This window comes from Eretmochelys imbricata, chromosome 9, assembly GCF_965152235.1.
Source record: "Eretmochelys imbricata isolate rEreImb1 chromosome 9, rEreImb1.hap1, whole genome shotgun sequence".
NCBI lineage: Eukaryota > Metazoa > Chordata > Testudines > Cheloniidae > Eretmochelys > Eretmochelys imbricata.
The window spans coordinates 1,655,918-1,672,913 of record NC_135580.1 but is presented as its reverse complement, the minus strand read 5'-3'; the positions used below and the strand labels follow the sequence as shown (position 1 = coordinate 1,672,913).

The 16,996-nt window shown below is 41.2% G+C and overlaps 1 protein-coding gene across 3 annotated transcripts in view; it reads right to left on the bottom strand.

Moving 5' to 3' along the window:
• ATP13A3 (ATPase 13A3) overlaps positions 1-16,996 on the bottom strand; it is a 72,233-nt gene that overhangs the window by 35,906 nt on the left and 19,331 nt on the right. For all 3 annotated transcript variants that reach the window (XM_077827353.1, XM_077827355.1, XM_077827354.1), the window contains exons 7-12: positions 14,381-14,450; positions 13,251-13,385; positions 9,266-9,338; positions 6,204-6,335; positions 4,982-5,161; positions 748-905 (exon numbers count right to left, since the gene is read on the bottom strand). In XM_077827353.1, the coding sequence (XP_077683479.1) occupies positions 748-905; positions 4,982-5,161; positions 6,204-6,335; positions 9,266-9,338; positions 13,251-13,385; positions 14,381-14,450 (748 nt within the window). The remainder of the gene's footprint in view (positions 1-747; positions 906-4,981; positions 5,162-6,203; positions 6,336-9,265; positions 9,339-13,250; positions 13,386-14,380; positions 14,451-16,996) is intronic.

Below are 16,996 nucleotides of genomic sequence, written 5' to 3'. Positions count from 1 at the left end.
GTTAAAGAAAGTACAGTAAGTGAATAAAAATCCAGAGTTCAAAGGATTCACCAGTCTCTCCTTAGTACATTAAGTTTAAGGGAGTATTGGACTACAAATTTCAGAGGTGAAGCTCCTTTCATCTCTTCCTGGATTATCACAGGTAGCTTCTGTTGTGCTCAGAAAGTTAGCAAAACTTTACTTGCACAATACAATTTTAGCAATCTAGTACTAAAAGGTTTACACTTTTAAGCCTTTAGTATCTTTCCCCATACATTAGTTAAAAGTTAAAGTGAGTGAATAATGTGCAACAAATTTGATAAATTTGTATTTTCTATAATCTCACCAAATAATTTCTATGACTGCTCCTTGGTATGTAGCTCATTTCTGTGTAATAGGTTTTGCCTATGCAATAACTGATTCGTTTTGATTAGATATAAGTCACATGGTATCCTATTTCTTCTCTGGATCACAGTAACTTCTAGAATCAGTATTCTGGTGCAAATGCTTGTGATTATAAATTCAAATTTCACTTTCCTCTAATATTCCCTTAAATTTTGCTTTTTTGCTGAACATTCCTGTCAGTAAATTTGTCTGCTACAACATTCACAGAAAACAAATGCAGCCACAAAGGTTTCATTTAAAAATTAGACTTAGTATTTGCAGAAAGTTGTCTTGCACAAGCTCACCCAGCCCTACTAACAAAACACAGATCAGCCTCTACAGTTAAAATAAATTAGTAGGGTGATGGAGAGATGGTAACCATACCTCATTTAGTATGCTATTGACAACTGTGTAAAGAAACCCAACACCTGCCACCACCACAAGGAACAGCAGAAACATGTAGGCATCTCTGTAGAGTTTGAAGTCAGTTGGCTTTGGATACAGTATCGAATGAACAAGCTGTCCTTTTGATGTACTAAAGCCTATAATGAGAGGGATTTTAAAGTATCAGATTAAAAGTGCAAACAATGGCAATGTCATACAATAATACACCAAAAGCCTTTGAGAGACTAAAATCCTGAGCTAGTCTTTTGATCCTCAGGTTTTGTACGTGCTAAACCTATTAGCATGCTGTATCTGCAAATTCTGACTTCCAGAATTGAATCATTAAAAAGATGAAGAGCAAATTTAGTTTTATCAATGTTTCACTCAGATAGTCTTTATACTTTAGCTGCAATCCTGCACATAGAACAGTTATTTACCCTAGAGTAACTGGTTCTTCAAGATTTATTGTCCACACAAACTCCACTCTAGGCATGCACGGGTTAATAAGCACGTGAGATTGGATTCTTTTTACATAACAGTATTTGTTGGGGCCATGCCTGCACTCCACCTGCCCTTGTGTCCACCGTAGCTGGGTGGCCTCAGTAGCCACTCAGTTCCTTAATGAATGAGAATTCCAAAAGGAAAGGATTCTGAATTAGTGGGGAAGAAGCCATGGAATCTGTGTGGACAACACATCACAAAGAACCACAGTTACTGCAGGGTAAGTAACTGTTCTTTTTTCAAGCGATTGCTCACAGAGATTCCACTCTAGATGACTAACAAGCAGTTATCTCAAACCTGGAGGTGGGAAGGAGTCGTCTTATTTTCAAAGTAACAGCAGGACAGCCCTGCCAAAGTTGGCCTCCGATATGGAAGCTTGAACCAAGGCATAATTAGAGGTAAATGTATGAACTCAGCTCCAGAAGCTGTCTGTGCCCTTGTGGAATGGTCTCTAAAGTGACTTAGACAATCCTTGCTTGTTATCTGATACCAAGTCTTACTACAGTGCAAAACTTACTAGATAACCTGAGTGGAAATAGGTTACCCTCTAACCCTTTCTACAGCAGGGAAGCATTGCCAGCAGATCAAGGGACATGATCATTCCCCTCTATTCGGCACTGGTGAGGCCTCATCTGGAGTACTGTGTCCAGTTTTAGGCCCCACACTACAAGAAGGATGTGGAAAAATTGGAAAGAGTTCAGCAGAGGGCAACAAAAATGATTAGGGGACTGGAACACATGACTTATGAGGAGAGGCTGAAGAGGAACTGTGATTATTTAGTCTGCAGAAGAGAAGAACGAGGCGGGATTTGATAGCTGCTTTCCACTATCTGAAAGGGGGTTCCAAAGAAGATGGATCTAGACAGTTCTCAGTGGTATCAGATGACCGAACAAGAACTAATGGTCTCAAGTTGCAGTGGGGGAGGTTTAGGTTGGATATTAGCAAAAAGTTTTTCACTAGGAGGGTGGTGAAGCACTGGAATGGGTTACCTAGGGAGGTGGTGGAATCTCCTTCCTTAGGTTTTTAAGCTCAGGCTTGACAAAACCCTGGCTGGAATGATTTAGTGGGGGACTGGTCTTGCTTTGAGCACAGGGTTGGACTAGATGACCTCCTGAGGTCCGTTCCAACCCTGATCTTCTATAATGGAGTGTGGGCCCCACATGATAGCCCAAAAAGGGTAAATGTGGCCCAAGAGGCATTAAGTAACCTGACAGGTCACATCTGAGGGACATTTAGGTTTGATAAGCAATCCCTGACTGAGGAAGGAGGCCAGCTGAGCAGGAGGGGGCTGGTATAAGGCCAATTAGCAAGGGCAGGAGGAGGCTGCAGCATGGAAGCCTGTAGTCATTCTCTGGGCTTAGAGAGGGAAAAGGAGAAAACAAGCGGAACCCCTGGGATCTTGGCCCTGAGGAAGGTGGTGCAGAAGGAAGTTTGGCAGAGGTGGAGTAGGAAAAGACTGAGGGAAACAGTAGCAAGACTTTGGCCGCTGACTCAAAGGTCTCTGAGCTGGAAGCTGTAGTAGAGAGCAGACCCAGGTTCCCCTATCAGCCACGGGGGACGTGTCACAGTCTGGGCAGTGATCTGGAAGACTGCCTGAGACAATTCTTACAGAGAGTCTTTGATACCTCAGAAGGGGGAAGACACATAGGGACCTGGCTCGAAGGCCAAGCCATGAAGAGGGAGTATCCCAACTCTCAAAAAGGAAGCACTAACTCCTGGACCATGAGAGGGGCTGCTCCAGGAGCAGAGACAGAAGGGGGCATCACACCAGTCACAGCTATTCCCCAGATGCAGCCACAATGAGGCATCCCAGCAGTGAGAAAAGAAACCCGTGACCCCTGGGCCCTAATGCATGGAGAAAAATTCTGCCCAAAAATGGCATTGGCTAAACACTGGATGGCCAATATGTAAAATCTGGTGAATTTAGGAACTTGTGGACATTTGCCCACATAGCAGATCTCAATACATGAGACTTGACTTCTCCGGCCTGACACTGTCAGAACTTCTAGGAACTGGACTTTGATGTTCAAAATAAATAATATTCTTGAACATATTAAGGGAATGAGTGCTATGACAGGACTACCAGTCAGAATTAAAAGAACAATATTGGGTCTAATCTGAGAAAGCTCCTAATTTAAAAAATGTATCTAAGCAGAGACAGTAGCTCTTGGGAGTCGTTTAATGAACAGAAAGTATAAGGACACTTCCTGGCCGGGGTTCAATCTGGATAATTCCATAAGAGGCAGAATGAAGTTCCAAGGTTTTGCTCTATGACCTTGTGAGTCTGGAATAAGGTTGTTGACCTAACGAAGCATTTAATGTTAGGATTTGTACAAAACGTCCTTTTCTTCAACATGCTCCTGGTAAAATTATACTACAGAGACTTGACCTTTTGGCTTGGACATTGGTATATCCACACTGAGGCCCTTCTGAAAGAATTCAAAGCTAGGTTTTACTTGAATTAACATGGTACTTAAACTATGGACTATGCAGAACTATGAACGTCTACAGACCTCAGTATGATGAAGGGCAATTTACGATATTGCCTTTAATCTGAAGTCAAGGCAGGAAGTGAGACTACTGGGCTCCTTTGCCAGAGGTTATTTGTAGACTACATATTTTACATGCAGAAAGAAAACGATATATAATTTTAAGAATGTTTACATTTAACATATCTGCACTGACATTCCTCAGGTTCCAACCCTCCACTACCTAAAGAACTCAGAAATCAATGAAAATGAAAAACAAAATGAATCAGAAAGAAAAGAAGAATTTAAACTGAACATATGCAGTGTTTCTATCAGAATTTGTCTTTTGAAAATAATTTTTGGTCTTTAATAGTAGTCCAAACATATGTCCACTAGAAAAAAACTACTATAAAATAGAAAGGAAATAAGATTAAAATAAAACTACAGAAAAAAATAAGTTAGATGTTTTTAAAAAACACACAGCAGTAAGATTAGAATAGAAGATGATTAGTCCATGCCTATATTAAAAATGAAAATCATCTATCCATGCATCTTATTCAGGCATTGATGAAAAGCTGTTAGGGGTTTAATGATTTTACTGGGAAACTCCTTTAGAAAGCTCACAGTGTTTTATTCAAGCTAAACCTAGCTCTCCTGTCTAGAATTATGGTTTACGCATAGGTCTATAGGTAGGCTTCTTTTTAAGGAACAGACTTGCAACACACTGACAGCTATTCCGGGGAATCCTATGCAGAGTTTTAAAATGATACTTCTCACTACTTTAATAGCTCTGTAATCCAGAATATTAATATGACTAAGTATAGTCTTATAAATAAAGCTAGTGAATATACAACAAGGTGTCTGCCATTTTTGGGCAGAGACTGCCTTTTAAATATATTTACTTCTTCAACGTGAGAGACAGGCAAGTGTATCTAAAAGAAAAAAAAATCAAAGAAATAGACACAACACACTCTTGAGCAAAAACACTGCAAACTGAGTTTAATGCTACTGCAAATGTTTCTAGGCATGTTTTAAATCCCTTGACTCTAATGGTTAATTGGTTTGTCAGTGCTGAAAACTCAATAGCCTGCAAGGCATTATCAAGTACCATTGTAAAAAAGTTTTAGAAGTAACTTTGTTATTCCCTAAAGCAAATATCTATTTAATACAGCTAAATTAACCGACAAAAGGTAGAAAGCAGCAGATAGACATAACTATAAAAATCAAACAGTATGCAAATAAGTTAGAACAATTAAAATTTGTACCTGTTCTCACAACTACGGCTTTGACTCGTTCTCCAGTATAAAAACGGGTTTGAATGACATTGGTCCCACAGAACAAAGTGTGTCGCTTATGTACTTCTGGACTGTAGATTTCATCTCCCATTGCTTTTGGGTCTTCTGCAGGATTTGGGAGATTAGTCTTTGTTACAGGAACACTTTCACCTTAAATGGAAAAAAAGCTCTTCAGTTCGTCCAAATCAAATACAAATAATAATCTCATCCACAGCTCTCAAAGCACTTTCTATAATAGTGAGTGGTATCCCCATTTTATAACAGAGAAGTAAAGTGATCTGCTTAAATTAACCCAGCAAGGCAGTAACACACCTGGGAAAAGAACCCAGGAATCCTAATTCCCATTATCCCATTCTTTAACCTTCTAGACCTCCCCCGGAATCCAAGAGTCTTGACTCCCAGGCTTCCCTCCTATAAATCGCTGCATCAGGTAGCAAAACATAAAAGTGCCGCTGGTTGTAGTGAAAACCCGTCACACAATACATCGACCCGTTGCTGTAGAGAGTCGCTGGATATAGGCAAGGCTCCCCTTAGTAAGCTGTGCTCGCACATCTCCCTCAACCCACCTTTACCCAGGTTTGATCATTGGCTTGCTAATTATTCATGTAGCAAGTTCAACACTTATAAACAAAACCAAAATACTATCATGCCTAGCAATTAAACATGACCCAGCTCGAAACCAACACTTATCTTGCCGAAAGGAAAGGCGATCCAAAAGCTTTGCACGGACATATCTTTTAGTATGGTTCACATTTTAGGACCTTACATTTGAGAATTCTTAAACTCTCAGCTTGCAGATTCCTTACTTAACAGAAACATGCTTATTTTAACTAACACAGTGAAAATAAAAGAGAGCTAAATAAGAACAGTGAGATGAAGACACCTTCTCATTACCCCTTTAATTATACAAATAAAAAGAATAGCACCTTGCATAATGAGGCCCTGATCTAGTTGGCTTATAGGCAGTACCACAATATAAATGCTTATTAAATAACATTAATATTGCCAAGATTTGTATAAATACTATCAATACTGTCTTGAGTACATTATAAAAATACACATTTCAGGGTATGTAAACAAATTCCTTCTGATAAGGTAAGTTGCAACTCAGAAAAAGAACAATGACATAACTTTATCAACTAGCATTTTTAGCCATATAGCTCAGCCATCCAGGATGTAAATTTTACTTCACCTGTTAACATGCTTTCATTTACGATGCAAGTACCACTGACAAGTACTGCATCACAGGGCATGATTGTCCCATTAGATGGAATCACCATGATGTCTCCAGGCACAAGGTCTGTGGAAAGGATCTCTTCTATTTCTGGAAGTAAGGCAAGAATTTAAGAACAAGCTCTTTTTCTGCAACTGTAAAGTCTTGCAAATCAGCACCAGGAACAGAATCCTGCATGGATATAACAGCCATGGCCCATGCTACAGCAATTATGCTGCTGTTTCTATTATGAATAGTATGACTTAAAATGATTAAACTAATGATTCACTAACACTCTCTATGGACCCTTGATTTTACACTGATGGGTGCCTCAGAAATAATACAATAAACAATTTGCCACACAAGGAACCTAAGGCAGCTCAAGACTCCTGTTCCCCACGTAAGGTGGGGAATGGGAATTGGCCATGCTGGGTCAGACCAAAGGTCCATCTAGCCCAGTATCCTGTTTTCCAATAGTGGCCAATGCCAGGTGCCTCAGAGGGAATGAACAGACCAGGTAATCATAGAATCATAGAACTGAAAGGGACGTTGAGCAGTCATCTAGTCCAGTCCCCTGCACTCATGGCAGGACTAAGTGTTATGTAGCCCATACCTGACAGGTGTTTGTCTAACCTGCTCTTAAAAATCTCCAATGATGGAGACTCCACAACCTCCCTAAGCAATTTGTTCCAGTGCTTAACCACCCTGACAGTTAGGAAGTTTCTCCTAATGTCCAACCTAAACTTCCCCTTGCTGCAATTTAAGCCTATTGCTTCTTGTCGGAGCCTCAGAGGTTAAGAAAAACAATTTTTCCTCCTCCTCGTAACAACCTTTTACATACTTGAAAACTTATCATGTCCCCTCTCGGTCTTCTCTTTTCCAGACTAAACAAACCCAATTTTTTCCATCTTCCCTCATAGGTCATGTTTTCTAGACCTTTAATCATTTTTGTCGCTCTTCACTGGACTCTCTCCAATTTGTCCACATCCTTTCTGAAATGTGGTCCCCACAACTGGACACAGTACTCCAGTTGAGGCCTAATCAGCACAGAGTAGAGCGGAAGAATTACTTCTCGTGACTTGCTTACAACACTCCTGCTAATACATCCCAGAACGATGTTCTCTTTTTTTGCAACAGCGTTGCACTGTTGACTCACATTTAGCTTCTGGTCCACTCTGACCCCCCAGATCCTTTTCCATAGTACTCCTTCCTAGGCAGTCCTTTCCCATTTTGTATGTGTGCAACTGATTGTTCCTGCCTAAGTGGAGTACTTTGCATTTGTCCCTATTGAATTTCATCCTATTTACTTCAGACCATTTCTCCAGTTTATCCAGATCATTTTGAATTTTAATCCTATCCTCCAAAACACTTGCAACCCCTCCCAGCTTGGTATCATCCACTAACTTTATAAGTATACTCTCTATGCCATTATCTAAATAATTGATGAAGATATTGAAGAGAACCAGACCCAGAACTGATCCCTTCGGGACCCCACTCGTTATGCCCTTCCAGCATGACTGTGAACCACTGATAACTACTCTCTGGGAACAGTTTTCCAACCACCTTATAGTGAACCACTGATAACTACTCTCTGGGAACAGTCTTCCAACCACCTTATAGTAGCTCCATCTAGGCTGCATTTCCTTAGTTTGTTTATGAGAAGGTCATGAGAGATAGTATCAAAAGCTTTACTAAAGTCAAGATATACCACATCTACCACGTCCCCCCATCCACAAGGCTTGTTACCCTGTCAAAGACAGCTATCAGGTTGGTTTGACATGATTTGTTTGTTGACAAATCCATGCTGACTGTTACTTATCACCTTATTATCTTCTAGAGGTTTGCAAATTGATTAAGTATTTGCCCCATTATCTTTCTGGGTACAGAAGTTTCACTGAGTGGCCTGTAATTCCCCGGGTTGTCCTTATTTCCCTTTTTATAGATGGGCACTATATTTGCCCTTTTCCAGTCTTCTGGAATCTCTCCCGTCTTCCACGACTTCTCAAAGATAATCGCTACTGGCTCAGATATCTCCTCAGTCAGCTCCTTGAGTACTCTTGGATGCATTTCATCAGACCCTGGTGACTTGAAGACATCTAATTTGTCCAAGTAATTTTTAACTTGTTCTTTCTCTATTTTAGCCTCTTCTGATCCTACCTCATTTTCACTGGCATTCACTACGTTAGACTTCCAATCACTAACAACCTTCTTGGTGAAAACCGAAACAAAGAAGTCATTAAGCACCTCTGTCATTTCCACATTTTCTGTTATTATTTCCCTGCCCCCCTCACTGACTAACAGGTAGGCCGGTTACTTAATGAGGGATCATCAGGTAATCCATCCCGTAACCCATTCCCGGCTTCTGGCAAACAGAGGCTAGGGACACCATCCCTGCCCATCCTGGCTAATAGCCATTGATGGACCTATCCTCCATGAACTTATCTAGTTCTTTTTTGAACCCTGTTATAGCCTTGGCTTTCACAACATCCTCTGGCAAGGAGTTCCACAGGTTGACTGTGCATTCTGTGAAGAAATACTTCCTTTTGTTTGGTTTAAACCTGCTGCCTGTTAATTTGGTGACCTCTAGTTCTTCTGTTATGAGAACCATGCCAGCAGAACCTGCAATAGTTGGAGATGTGGCTGCCAAAGGAGTTTACAGCTCCGGCTCTGATTTATTGAAAGGTACTAAAAAATATCTCCCTGTGGGGTTTCTATTTTTATCCTTAGGCCACAAGTAGGATATTGCAATGTTTGCTATATGCATGGAGAGGTAGATAAAAGAAAATGGGTGAGAGACACGAGGGGCTAGTCTAGATCTGCTCCAGCATAAATATTGAGCTGATCATCTGGAAGAAGACACTCAAGTAGATTATTTTCTCAACTTTTAACTTCCACTTACCCCTTTTATTGAGCAATGTTGCTAAGAGATCACAAGGACCCAATTGCTTTAATCATATAGAACTACGCAATGACTTGTATTGATTTTTAACTATTCATTAAGGACCAGTTTTAGATTTATCTTTTCAACTAGGGCAACTCACCTTGATTCGCTCTGCTGACAGAAACTCTGACAATGCTGTGAGCTGCCACCATGTCATGTAACATAATATATTGCTGGAAGTGGGGAAAAGAACAAGTCACTAATTAGAAGCATTAACAGTCTTCTAGATCCATAGAGAGACAAGGTGGGGGAGGTCATATCTTTTATTGGACCAACTTCTGTTGGGGAGAGACACAAACTTTCAAGCTTACACAGAGCTCTTTAAGGTTAGCAGAAGGAGCTAACACGTAATTCAAGGGACTGTTCAAGGTGAAGTGGCTCTTTCCCCCTATGACTGGGGAAATGTTAAAGGAAGTGGGAGGGTGGCAGCTGAGGTGGGGGGTTGTTAGTAGGTTATAGATTGTTGTAATAAGCCATAAATCCAGTGTCTCTGTTCAGTCCATGATTTGTAGTATCTAGCAGGATTATGAATTTAAGCTCCCAGACTCGTATTTCAAAGGTACTGTGCAAGTTTCCTTTGAGGACTAGGACTGATAGATCACATATAGATTGATCACTTTGTGAAGTGACACAGGTGATAGGGTGTTTTTGTCTTTCATCATTTTCCTGTGAGAATTTATTAGAGAGCTCAGTGATTGTCTGGGTTCACCCACATAGTTGTTGTTTGAGCATTTAGTGCACTGGATAACATATACCACATGTTGTCATGAGCATGTGTAAGACACATGGATCTCGAAAGATGTCTTGTGGGGGGTGTTGAGCATTGAGGCAGTGGACATATGACCATAGATTTTGCATCTGTTGTTCTGGCAGGGTCTGGTGCCGCTTTGAGTTGGTGTTTCCTGGTCTGTGAGGAGCTTGCTCTGATGATGAGCTTGGAGAGGCTGGGGGGTCGGCTGAAGGCCAGAAGTAGAGGTTCCTGAAAGAAATCTTTCCTGATCAGGTCCCCATCGAGCATGGGTTGTAGTTGTTTGATGATACCCTATATGGGTTCCAGCATGTTGTGGTAGGAGTGTGCAGAAGGAGGCGGTTTTATTTCTGTACTGAAGCAGGTTCTCTTGGGGTATTTTGGTGGCCTATTCCATGATGTGATCTATTTCTCTTGTGGAGTGTTCTTGTTTGGTGAAGGTGGCTTTGAGTGTGTTAAGGTGTATATCCTGGACTTTCTCCTCAGAGCAAATTCTGTGGTATCTGAGCACGCTGTAGATAACAGATTCCTTGGTGTGTTTGAGGTGGTTATGGGATCTGTAAAGGAGGTGTGGTGATCCATGGGTTTCTTACATATTGTTGTCTGTCAGGTTCCATTGTTGTAGCTTGCTGTTGTGTTCAGGAAGCTGATGCTCATGTGGAAGTGCTCCAGAGAGAGTTTGAGCAACCAGCACCCGTCGCTGAAGTTGTGGTGGAAATCTATGAGGGAGTTTAAGCTGTCTGCCGAGAGGAGGAAAATGTAATCCATGTTCCTCAGGTACGTCATTGGTTTCGTGGTCCATTTGTCCAGAAATTCCTCTTCAGGGTGGCCCATGAAGAGGTTGGCATGTTGGGAGCCATCCTAGTACCCATGGGTTGGACACAGTGACTGTTGTTGAATGGAAAATTGTTGTGGGTGAGGATGAAATGAATGAGTTTGGCTTTGTGTTTGGGGTGGATAACTGAGGGTTGTCCATTGTCTTGTAAATATTTGAGGTAGGCAGTCATGCCGTCATTGTGAGGGATATCGATGTGTAGGGAAGTGACATCCATGGTGGTGAGGATGGTGTTCTGAAGGAGGTTGTTAATGTTGCAGCGTTTGTGAATGAAGTCGGTTGTACCCTGGAGGAAGCTGGCCCTTTGTGTGATGAGTGGTCTGAGGATGGTTTCTATGAGTCCTGACATTCCTTCAGTAAGAGTGCTGTGGCCAGATATGATGGGTCTGCCGGGGTTTCTTTGATTGTGTGTCTTTGGAAAGATGTAGAAGGTCCCTGGGGTGGGTTCTTGGGGAATGAGTTTGTAGAGTTTCTCTTGGGGTTGTGTGGGGAAAGATTTGATGATATCTTTAAATTCTTGGGTAAACTGTGGTGTGGGTTCTTCTCCGAGTTCTTTAGAGTAGGTGTGACGGACAGCTGTCAGTTGACACTGTATGTTCTAGGTCCATACTCTATCATGCCACAGAATAAGCTTCTTTAAATGACCTTGAACTGCATAGTACTATGGGACCCATTCATATAGAATATTTTAGGAAATGGATTTGGACCAAAAAACCTGGAATGTGTCAAACTTTAAGGAGCAGTGCAAGGCCCATATTTTTACCCAGGCTTCTTGAGAGGGAGTGCAAATTCACTGAACAAATGCTAATTAAAGCTGATCAGAAATTTTCTGATGAAACTTTGCTTCATCAGAAAACGCCGATTTGCTGAACCCAATATATTTGGATTCAATGACATTTCAGCAAATCCAAGGCAGTGTTTCCACAGCAGGGTGCTGGTGACCCCAGTGCCGCCAGGTTCACAGCTCCAGGGCAGACCCACCAGGGAACTGCCCTAGAGCCGCAGACTTCGGCATTTCTAGGGTTTGTGGCTCAGGGCACACCTGCCATGCCAGGGCTTCAAGGCTCCCCACTCCCTGGCAATCCTGGAAGCCCCAGATTCCCAACTCTGGACTCCAGGGTATTGCTACACTGCAATAAAACACCACGGCTGGCTTGGGCTCGCAGGACCCGAACGTCTACGGAGCCCAAATGTCTACACTGCAGTTTTACCATTCTGCAGCCTGAGCCCCATGAGCCCAATCAGCTGGGGGTGTTTTATTGCAGTGTAGCCATAGGCCTGGAGTCCTGGTGTCCCTAGCTGGGCATGGCAGGGCTGCTCCAGAGCTGCAGGAGCCCTCTGCTGCTGAGTGAAACTGACACTGTCAGTTTCATAGCTCTTAACTCAGCAGCTTCAGGTCCTGGGGAGTAAAAATCAAAATTAATTTTGGGGCATTTCTTGTTTCAGTCAGAAATCTAAAAATTTCAATTTTGGATTGACCCAAACTGATTTTTTTATCATCGTATTTTTCGGTTCAGCTCCCAAACTGAAAAATGAATTATTCTCTCTGCTCTAATTCTAATGCAAACTTCATACTCACTAATTTCTATACATTTTAAAAATGCAGAGCTTGATTGTGAACTTTAATTGCTGCTCTTTTAAAAAAAAGAGCCAAAAGTCTTCTCTGACCTCGAACTATTGAACATTGCTTTTAAATGGTTCCATGGTAGTTCTGTCTTCAGTCAAGACTTCCTGACTCTGAATTCAGAGTCCCACAAACTATATGATAATCTCATTAATTTCAACTTCAGTAAACTGCAACCCCAATCTCTGCACTGAAAGTGGATCACCAGATTTGCAGTTCACTGTGTGACAGTGCTGAGGCTCAACCCCCTTCATTCTCTCTTCCGAGGAATCGTCCATAGGAGGTGGAGCAACCAGTATCAACAAGTAATCTGTAAGTGTTGTAATGAACCATAAGACTGAACTAGGAGTTGTAGTGTCGTTCCTCCCTTTGGCCAACAGGAGGTAAACATTCAACACGACCCAACCCCAAGGCCACATGTTTTTCAGTTTGACCTCTGTATATCTGTTTATGGGGGTCAAACTGAGAAACCAAATCCAAGCACCCAGGAACTCTAGGTCTGACTGCATCCAACTTTCATAACTTGGACCATTCTCTTAGCCTCACTAATCCACATAAGTTAGGTAAATTTTTGCAGATGTAAACAGTATCTCCACAGCATAGAGCATGTGAAGGACTTTAGGTAAAGGATTCTTATACACTTTAAACATAGCTAAATGGTCTTATCTCCCTTTCTGGAAAAAAAAAAAGCCAGAGGGGCGGCGGGGGAGGTTGTTTTGTTGTTTTAAATATTGAGTTCTTTGGAGTCAATTTCATCTCAAAATTTCACACACAATGAAGTTAAAAACTTTAAAGTAGGGTTTTCAGGGAATGATTTTGAAATGTGTACTCTAGTAAAAATCATATTTGTGATGACAACTATGTTAATTTGAACTTACCTTTCTAATGGTGTACAGTGAGCTAACAATGGATATCATAGACATAATCACAATCGCTAATGCATAGTAGTAATATTCATCAGTGACCCACAATATCACACTGAACAGTTGGAAAATGTAAAACGGATTTAGAACCTGAGAGAGAGAAAAAAAACATACTAAGGTTACATCAAATGTAACCCTTCTCCTATATTAGTCCAAAATAAATTCAACTTATTCTCAGTGGGAGAAACTTAGGCTTTTCAGTTCCTTCTGTCTTACAAAACGTTTTCAAAGTTTTGCCTATGTGCGTCCTGTTTTCCACTAACAGTTCACTTCATGTGCCAGAGTAAATTACAAAATCACAGAGTGATTTCCTTAAAAAGGGCCAAATTCTAAAGGCAAACGGTTCTCAATGAAGTAAATGGGAGTAGCCTGTGCAAGTAAGAGCAGAAGTTGGCCAAAACATTTTCTCCAACTTTTGCTATCTCTACTTCCAATGATACTGAACACTTAACAGCAGCCTCAAGAAAAAAAGATAATTTTAACTTGACTAACAAGGGAACTGGTATCCAGACAACTGCACAGCTGAAGGTCTGGCAAGTTTATTTTCCTAAGGAGCCCAAACTTCAGGAGTAACTGCTAGCTCAGTGAGTTTAAAAACCACATTATCCATAAAACAAAACAACTCTAGTCATTTGTTTGTACCTCCATGAGAAGATACAAAAAAAAATGGAAGATAAACATGCAGTTTAGACTCACTTATCTGGTGAATACTCTTATAGAGTCTTTACCACGTTTACAGTTTGTGACAAGTATATTTAGTGCTCATGAGTAGAGACCTGGCAAGGGCCAGACGCAGCATGGGTTTTGCTCTGTAACTCTCTCTATAGAGCCCTGACATGATCTGAGTCTAAATAACAAGAGCATTACAGAACTGGCCTCTGGGCCCCACAAAGCCTGCAGCTGTTGGCGCTCCCTGATCTGGAAGTCTAAGAAATATTAAGGTCAATCTCACTAGTGAAGAAAAGGGCTAAAATTTACTTTATACAAAATAATCCCCATTTGAAACCTCTCACACATTCAGTGACACTCCAAATATTTATTAATTCTATATAGTACTTTTTTTTAAAATCAAAAAAAGTTCTTACCTCCTTAATCAGAAGCTTAAAAATGGAAGGCACTTTCACGGCAATTTCATTTACTCCATAGAATACTTTTCTGTATGGAGGGAGAGCCAAAAAGTTAGTTGCTCTCTGGTTGTAGATAATTTATTCTACATTACTGCTATTTTAACCTCAATTATTTTACAGCACTTTATCTTCCCATTCATTTGAGAGTGTTAGATTGTCTTTCACACAGTCAATATAGCCTTTTAAATGCTAGGTGAGGATGAATAATAGACAAATGTATCAGCAGTGAGTAGAAAAAAAATTATGTCTGGAGGAGACACTGCAGGCCTTGAACTTTCAGGTATTTATGATCTAGATATACGTTGACCCACAACTGAATTTTCTGGTGATGCCAAAAAAATCTGAGAGCTACCAAGCATACAACAGAAAAAACCCTAAACACAAAATGACCTGAAGAGATGAAGATAATGATCTACATATAATAATATGTGATGCTACATGAAAACAGAACTGTAGAGAAGAAAAAACACATACAAAACCAAAGAACGGTGACCTGGAAATAGTAAGAGAAAGATTTAGAGATAACAGTGGATAGCAAGCTACATGTAAGTGTGATGTCATTGCCAACACCACATGCACAAGAGATGACCCTGAGCAGATAAAAACAACTACAGGACTCTGAGAATGAGGATGAAAGGGTCTGGACCTCAGGTGATGTTCTCATTCACCCTGCCAGTTGAAGGCATAAGCCCAGGCAGGGACAGACATCCTGGAGATGAATGCATGGCTACACAGGTTACGTTGACAGGAGGGCTTTACTTTCCTCAACCATGGGATGCTTTTCCATGAAGGAGGACTGCTTTGTCCACTTGACAAAAAAATGGAAGAGCCTTTTGGGACATCAACTAGCCAATCTAGCGATGAGGACTTTAAACTCGGTGCAGAGGGGCCAGCTGACAAAAGCCCATAGGTAAGTATTAAAATAGGTGACCCTGAAGAGGGTTGGAAGCAGGGGAAGAGGAGGAGAAATGGAAATTTACAATAGGATCATAGGAGTAACAAGAGGGAAATCTCTGCAGGAAACTGCTCACCATCTTAGAAGTCTATACACCAATGCCAGGAAATGGAAAACAAACACGAAGAACTGGAAGTCTCAGTACACAAGCTAAATTATGACTTAACTGGCATCTCAGAGACTTGGTGGAATAAATCTCATAACTGGCATATTGCTTGTTCAGGAAGGACAGGCAAGGACAAAAGGGAGGAAGTGTTGCCTTACACAGCAGGAATATATACACCTGTTCAGCGGTCCCGAAAGAACTGAGGGGCAGATTAACTGAAAGTCTCTGGGTGAAGATAAAAGGGAGAAAAACAGGTGCGACATCATGATAGGGACCTACTATGGATCAAGCCAGGAGACGGCGGATTAGGCATTTCTAGAATAAGAGAAATATTCAAAACACAAGACCTGGTAATAATGGCACTTTTACTACCCAGATATCTATTGGAAAAGTAATATGGCAAAACACATGTCCAGTAAGTTCTTGGAATGTGCTGGGGACTTCTTTCGGACGATGGAGGAAGTGGCCGGGGGACAGCCATTGTAGACTTGACGCTGACCAACAGGGAGGAACTGGTTGCGAATCTGAAGGTGGAAGGGAACCTGGCTGAAATGATAGGTTTCATGACCTTAAGGAAAGGAAGGAGGGAGAATAGACTTAAAAAAAACAGACATTGACAAACTCACAGAACTGGTAGGTAAGGTCCCGTGGGAAGAAAATCTAAGGGAAAAGGAGGTCAGAAGAGCTGGCATTCCTCAAAGAAGCAACAGTAAAGGCACAACAGCTAAGTAACTCAAATGTGAAGGCAAGATAGGAAGGACAGTAAGAGGCCAATATGGCTCCATGAGGAGCTCTTTAATGACCTGAAAATCAAAAGGAATCACACAAAAAGTGGAAACATGGACAAATTTCTATGGATGAGTACAAAAGAATAGTGTAAACACACAGGAAGAAAATCAGAAAGGCTAAGGCACAAAATGAGTTACCCCAGCAAGGGTCATTAGAGGCAATAAGAAGAGGCTCTACAAATACATTAGGAGTTTACAATAGAAGAGTTTACTCAAGATAGTTAGGTCCAAAGCATGCTGCAGAGTTACAAAGAGATCTCGGTGACTGGGCAACAAAATGGCAGATGAAATTCAGTGTTGATAAATGCAAAGTAATGCACATTGGAAACCATAATCCCAACTATACATATGAAATGATGGGATCTAAACTAGCTGTTACCATTCAAGAAAGAGATCTTGGAGTCATTGTGGAGAGTTCTCTGAAAACATCTGCTCAGTGTGCCTCAGCAGTCAAAAAAGCTACCAGAATGTTAGGAACCATTAGGAAAGGGACAGATAAGACAGAAAATATCATGATGCCACTACATAAATCTGTGGTACACTCACACCATGAACACTGCCCGTAGTTCTGGTCACCCCGTCTCCAAAAAGGATATTAGAATTCTAAAAAGTACAGAAAAGAGCAACAAAAATGACGAGGGGTATGGAACAGCTTCTATATGAGGAGCGATTAAACAGACTGGGACCCTTAAAGCTTGGAAAAGAGACAACTGATGGGAGATATC